General features: G+C 49.4%; 1 protein-coding gene across 1 annotated transcript in view; it reads right to left on the bottom strand.

Annotated features, from left to right (window-relative positions):
• LGR6 (leucine rich repeat containing G protein-coupled receptor 6) overlaps positions 1-2,867 on the bottom strand; it is a 199,834-nt gene extending 196,967 nt beyond the window's left edge. The window contains exon 1 of the mRNA XM_014522731.2: positions 2,637-2,867. Coding sequence (XP_014378217.2) covers positions 2,637-2,857 — 221 coding nt within the window. The 5' untranslated portion in view covers positions 2,858-2,867. The remainder of the gene's footprint in view (positions 1-2,636) is intronic.
• Between the last annotated feature and the right edge of the window lie 4,462 nt (positions 2,868-7,329).

Genomic DNA, 7,329 nt, shown 5'->3' with positions numbered 1-7,329 from the left:
CTACAACTCAGATGCTTTATCCCATAACTAGAATACATGGTTTCAATGTCTAATTTATAGTCTAGGCTAAATGCTATTAAATCCGTTTGGTTTTGTATTCGAGTTTCTGTCTCCTTCTTATACTCTGCTTTCTCTACATTTTTTCACAGATCTGATAAAGTGAACTTGGGTTCATGAAAGCTTGTGCTCTACAGATATCTTATTCAGTTAGCCTACAAAGTGCACATCTGCTCTGCCTTCTGATTAAATCCTTTAACCTTGCTGACATTCCCCTACCTGGGTATAGCGTGTAAGAAAAGCTGCAAAGGGGCGAGACTTTTCAGCCCCTTGGCTATGGAGGAGGAGGGCTTTTAAAACAGACAGCTGCCCCCAGCAGGCTTCTCCAGTGGGGTGAGGGGGTCCAGAGGCTACACTGTTGGTGTTTCCTCCAAACTGCTGTCAATGGCGCCACCACATGTGCAAAGTCGGTTAATGTATGTCCCACAGGAAATCTCCCTAGGAAAGCACAGCGAGGCGGCTAACTTGTGTAGCAATGCTGCTGAGAGACGCTGGTACCTTGGGATGGGCATGGGGGAAATGACTAATGCACCAGGAAAACTCACAGACCTCAGTGCCTGGAGGGCGAGTCTGAATTCACCTGGAAACAGCATGATTCTTTGAGGCGCATAACCATCTGCAGCACCCAGAGACCTCACACCACTGAAAATCAGGCTGAAATGCATCTTTAAAATATCCCTGGGGCAATTCTCACCCCACTGCACACAGGTGCAGCAGTGGCTAGTGATAGTCCTGCATAAGAGGGCTCTTGTACCAGGGCCATCGCACTCTTTCTCTGGTGAGTATAGCTGAGGATTTTGGATTGGCCTGATAATTAGTGCAGCAAACTGATACAGGCAGGGGTTAGTCAGTGCATGGTGTGCACTGGCCAGGGCAGTACTAAGAGCAGCCCTCCAGCTTATCCTGGGAAAGGGGAATTACCTTCAAGCATGCAGAGAGGGCAAGAGTGAGCTCCTCATTGGGCTGGAGTGGAGCAATGCAGAAGTCCTGAAAAGAATTAAAAGATGGGACTGCTGGGGCTTTCATTTGTCATCACAATATAGCATGGGCTTAGCTGAGCCCTGCGGCATCCTGCATTTATAATGTATCACATCCCCTGGACTCCCACTCCAGAGCTGGAATTACTTATTCACGAACGCTCACATGCAGATGGGACCAGAGCTGGCTACAAGGTGTGTTAGGGTGAGAAGCTCCTACTGTCAGAGACTGCCTGGAGTGACAGACGTTTCCCTTCCCTCTATGCAGACCTCCCAGGCAGCTGCCCTGGACATCCCCTCTGAATGAGACCATTCTCCCCCACTGCAATACCCGTTCTGCACGCATGCCACCTGAGACCCTGCGAGAGAGAGGTGTAGAACGGGACTAGATGCCCTCTAAGTGGAGTGGGGTAGGAGGAAGATTTACCCTTCTGTAGCACCTTCCATCCAATGCACTTCAAAACAGGTGGGTCAGGATCATTATCCCCATTTTACAGACAGGGACCCTGAGGCACAGAGGAAGGCAATGACTTTGTTAAGGAACTCCGTCACACTGTCTGGAGGATGAGCCACAACTTGTGTCCCCTTCCTTGCCCGTTGCTCTAAGCACTAGACAATACTTCTGCTTGCACTGACAGGCCACTCACCATAACCTACTGCCATTGGGGGTTATACAGCATAGCTGCCGTATTGAATAGATTCTCCTCAGTTCTGTCCCTAAATTGCGAAATCCAAGATTCTTCTCATCCTGTGTTGAACGTTTGCTAAATTTGCTGTGGATAAATATGTAGTCTTTCACACGGAGTGCCAGAACCAAAGCCTGGTCCCCTGGAGCGGGGAGGGATATTACCCTTGTAGACGCAAGCTTAGGCAAAGCTGACACATCCATCTGACTTCCCCAGCTGTCCCCTTCTGAGGATGGAGAAAGTTCAAGGAGATCACCCCTGTCCACCTCTCACCCACAAAGCATGGAACCATCCTTGGTGTTAGATCTCAAACTGCAACATCCTCCCAGCGTTCAGCTCTGCTGGGTGCCTTTTTGGGCAAAGGGTTGAGGAACATTTGGAAAATGAAGAATATTGAAAGGGAAAAAAAACCCATATAAAACTGTCATACTCATTTGAAACAGACAACCCCAACGCTCTGCTGGTGGCCAACCCACACCCCAAACCCCAAAGCCCTGAGTTATCACAGCTATTGAAATGTTTGACAGAAGGATCCCAGAACAGTTTGCAGTAATTGCTCAGTATAAATACTCCATTATGCTCTCAAACAATCAGAATCTGCCCAGCAAACTAGCTCCTCTGATCCGTTGCAATCAAGAAGCAAAGCATGCATAACATCACAATATAAACAGCATTTGCAGAGGGGCAAGGGAAGGAGGGGGCACTTGGCTCAGCAGGTCCTGAAATAATAGCTGCCTTTTTTTTTTCCCCTCGTTTGTTTTGTTTCTAATTTGCAGTGGAAATTTTATTTCAGCACAATTTGACACACACAATTCCAAGCCTAAGCAAGCTGCAGCTGACTGGAAAGGTTTTGCCTTATGTCCCAAAGACAGCACTAGGGAAAGCACTGCAAAGCAAATGACAGTTCTGTACTTACAGGTAAGCCGTTAGAGGACTCAAGTTAGCAGGGACTTCAGAGAGTCCCAGCTCTGAGCAATCCACTGAGAGCATTATGCCATCTTCTTCACAGTGGCACTGAGGTGGGCACGAGGGCACAGCACCTTGCTCCATGGACACTGCCTGGAAAGTGGCAGAGGAGGCCAGAAGAGTGCACCAGAAAAGCAGTCTGTCCATCCTTGTCACAGCTGCAGCCCACATGAGCTGTGAGTCTCTCCCTCGCCCTGTCCCTCTGAGCTTAGGGCTGCAAGTATGAAATGGTGATCTGACTGCTTTAAACACAGCAGACACTGCAGCCCTAAGTGTAGTAAAGATGTAGCTAGTGAAGGGAAGGCATTGTTGAATGATCTTGGTTATTGGGTTTCATGGGCTGGGCAGGGCTGGGGCGTGAGAGACTCCAATGGGAGGAGTTAAAGAAACTTTCTACTCTCTCCCTCGCTCCCCCTTAGAGCTGGCAGGAATTTCATTCAAAGGGAAGCAAGGGGAAAAAAAAAAAACTAAACCAAAAAACCCAACACATAAAGACCTGTTCCTAGCTCCAGGACTTGTGCTTGTTTTGTAACAATGTTTTTGTGAATTAGCCACATGGGGAAAATTTCCCCTGGGACAGGCAGTAAAAATAAAGAGCGAGCTGTGCCCTACGCAGTACCTCCAGCCCTCCAGGCTTCAGGATACTGAAACATAACCCTGAATAATGAATTTGAGGCAGTATGTATCAGATCTGGTTCTTTAAGCCGAACCATAACTTAGGGCTCAACTTGAGCTGTTAGTAATGAATCACACCTCTGCTGACAAAGGGCCTCTCTGCTGCGTGCATGAGGTGCTCAGGGCTGAACGTCTGGCTTCGGGACCGGCATATCCCGTTCCCACGGTATGTGGGCACCTCACAACCTTTACTGCAGTTATCCAGACATGCCCACTGGCGAGGCAGGGCAATGAGGACCAATTACCTGAGCAGTTTCAGCTCCTCGGGATGTTTGCAGCCGGTGCTGAGCTCCATGCTTCTGTGGCTACACCGTGGTACGTGAGCTTAGATGAAGCAGTGCTCACATATGTCAATGAAAGCTGCACCGTAGATAAACCCAAGCCACGGGGAGAATGAAGAACCCTTTGGCACTCGCCTAACAGAGAGGAGTCCTGAGCTCCTGAACCTGATCCAGTGGCTTGAGGTATTTGATAGGATACATTGATTGAAAGATACAGGCAGTGCTTGGAGCAGGGGCTGCCCCTGCTCATAACTGAGAGCCCTGACCGCTAGACCAGGGAATCAGACTTGCTTTTTTTTCTTCTCTCCAGCCCAATGAATCTTTAATTTGGTTAAATCAGTGATTCACAACCTTTTAAGGTTCAAAGTACGTCTCATTAGACTCACGGTCCCCTCAGAAAAATGCTAGCTTTTCTTTTTCTCTTGTCTTCTGACTACAAATCACGGAGCAAAGAACTCAAAAAGGCCACGATGAGTCCAAAAGTTTTTAATCCTAACAAGTCCTATTTGAAGTTTCTGGGTTCATTTTGTGCATAAGCTTTGCTCTCCTACCAGTGCTAACATTGTGTGGCATCCTGTGGTGGGCTGGAAAGGATGTCAGGGCACCCAAGGATGCCTTGAAAACTTGGTTGAGAATCACTGGCTTAAACAAAATGAAACCGCCCCAGTAGGAGAGATGGAGGGAACTCCACACCTAGTCACAAACCTACTATCTTGTGGCTAAGGTGCTTCTGTTAGGAGAAGGGAAAGGCAGGTTCAAAGCCCTTCGGGCCAAAGAGGGAACTGGGTCAAGGACATACAGGTAATTCTTTCTCCTTTGGTAGTTGTACTTGAAAAGAAAGGTATAACCCTTGCTTCGTTCTGTAAAGCTCACAGGAACCTACCTTCAGCCCAGGGCCTGGGGCTGTGAATCTCAAATGGGTGGAGAACTCTCAGGTGCCTACATCCAGGAGAAGGGCATGATCTCCATCTCCTCCCTACTACCCTTCCACAGTCCTCAGCATTTCCTACTGGCTAGCACCAGACAATGCTGGTCACATTGGTCCTGCTCTGACGTACCCAAGTGCTTGTCTGTACTGCAGCAGCAGTGAGCTGTTGTGCCACCGGCTCAGCACACCCCCACCGACATGCTCACAGGGACTCTTGAAGCCCAGAAGTGAGGCTGCTCCGGGCTCAGCTGCAGCGACTGCATCAGAGACAAAGGGCTCAAGAGCAGATATAGAGGGGTAAACCCAGAACAGCCTGTGTTGGAGCATGGCTGAGGACTCAGGTGGGCAGGGAATACTCAGTCCTGTCCTCACCAGGCCCCACTGCTGCCAGAGTGCAAACATGGCCTGTCTCTCTTCAATCCTGAATAAATTCAAGTTATTTTGCTGTGCCACACCACATCCTCCAGCTGTCTCCTTGGGATGTGTACTCCAGGGCTGGAGTTACTTCAGGAACGCTCATGTGCAGATGGGATTATTGCTAGCTACAAGGTGTGTTAGGGTTAGAAGCTCCTACTGTCAGAGACCCCCCTGGGGTGATAGATGTTCCCCCCTTGGTCTGGACACCGTCTCTGAATGGGAGCACTCTCCCTCACTGCAATTCCTGTTTTGTACCCGTGACACCTGAAGCCCAGTGAGACAGAGGTGTAGAGCAGACGTCTTCTAAGTGGAGTGGGGTAGGAGGAAGATTTACCCTTCTATAGTAGCTTCCATCCAAAGCACTTCACATAGGTGGGTCAAGATCATTATCCCCATGTTACAGATGGGGACCCTGAGGCACAGAGTAGGGCAGTGACTTAAGGAACTCAGTGGCACAGTCTAGGGGATGAGCCAGGATTTGTGTCCCCTTCCTAGCCCATTGCTCTAAGTACTAGATAATACCAATGTTATCAAAATGACAAATAAACTGTTTAGCCAGAATATTAAGGCTAGTGCATCAGGGCTTAAGCTGATCACCATTAGAAACCAGGTAGAAACCATGTGGGATGCAGCATCCCTACCCCATTCTGTGCACTTCACCCAAAGCTTCTACCAGCTCACCTGAACCCCTTGCTCCAATCTGCTCTGGCAGGCACAGTATGCCCCCCTCCAGATTTTAGCCAATACAGAAACTTCTATATGGTTATCCCAATAAATGCCTTTTATTAGCCACATTTTCAAAAGAAACCAGCTCCCACATCCACAAAAGTAAGCCATGTATGTCATTCACTCTAATAATACCTTGGCATGTAGGAACCTAGTCCTGGTCCACTACCCCATTGTGTGCTAGGCACTGTACAGCCACAGAACATGAAGGCAGTGCCTGTCCTGTGTGTAAGACAGAAGATGACAGAGAGATAGCATCAGATAGATGAGGGAACGGGGAAACAGTAAGAAAGAATAGGTCCTGGCAAGAGGCAGTGCTCTAAGTACCACCCACACTCGGACTATAGGCATCATAGCAGAGGAGGCCTACAAGAGGGATTTCAAGGAAGACAAGGAGAGCAGCTTTGTGGGTGTTTACAAGGAGCTCCTCCCTAGTTGGGGGTATCAAGAACAAAGTGAAAGCCATGTTAGAAAAGGCAAGAAGTAAGCAATGAGGGTGGGGTGCATTGGTCAGGCAGACACAGTGGCCTCATCACAGTGGCATATGAAGTGGAGACAGGAGTTACTTCCTCCATGCTGCCCAGATATGTCAGGATGTGGCTCTTATTTTAGCTATATTGTTTTAGACGTCCTGGCTTTAGCTGTCAGGCAGCCTGGTTGTGGAAGTAAAACGTGTACCGGTGAAACTGCTCTGTATTATGCCAACAGTCAGATCCATCCCTTCTTGCCTCTGGATTCAGGGCTCCTCTGAGTTTCTGTTATAACGTCACTGTTTGCTTAAAATCTTTCCAGTGACTGTTCTGACTCTTAAAACACCCTGCTCAGCACTTGTTGGTCACCTAGTAGGTGACGACAAGGCAGAGCAAGGGTGCCAAGATGCCCTTGGCTTTGTTTGGCAGCCGTTCCATGCGAAGGGCGGATGAGCTCTTCTCGCTCGCGGTTCTTGCCTCGTGAGTGCTGTGTGGCCGGGCTGCTCATATTCTTGTGGTTTGGCTGTGGTGGGTGCTCTGGCCTCTCCTCGCACACAGGGCAGAAGCTATTCTGGTGCTATGCCTCCAGGTTCGGCAGGGAGCAGGCTACGGGCAACTGTGGCAGGAGTAGGCTGAGCGTAAATAAAGCTACTGCTTGGGACCGCATCTTTGCATTGGGAATACCCTGGGGAACCATTAGGGGCGGTCTGGGAGGCCAAGGGACCATGGAATGTGACCCTGTCCTAGCACTTCCACTAGGGCCATCCAAGGGCTGAAATACCAGGGCCAGAGTGTGTTATTCCAGTCCCAGGAATGGCTCCCAGAGGCATTCCCAAATGTAAATACAAACACTGGGAGCACAAACACAAACAGCAGCCCTGCACTGCTCAGCCAGTGCAGGGGACAGTGGCCTCAGCCGCACGTGCGCGCCCTCCAGCTGAATGGAGCCATCTTCACGCACTCAGGAATTGCAGTGGATGGGGCCCCTTCCTGCCCCCATCCCCATGCCCTAGTGCTGCACAGTCCCATAGAGGTGCTGCTATACCTTGCCGACTCCAGAGCAGATTAAGTCATGCTACCTCTATTCTAGAGGAGGGAACGGAGGCAGGATTTGGCCTGCACAATAGAAAAGTGGGGACTGGTGCA

This window comes from Alligator sinensis, unplaced genomic scaffold (genome assembly GCF_000455745.1).
Source record: "Alligator sinensis unplaced genomic scaffold, ASM45574v1 scaffold766_1, whole genome shotgun sequence".
NCBI classification, from domain to species: Eukaryota; Metazoa; Chordata; order Crocodylia; family Alligatoridae; genus Alligator; species Alligator sinensis.
The sequence above is the reverse complement of the archived record's forward strand: the minus strand, read 5'-3'. Positions and strand labels throughout refer to the sequence as shown.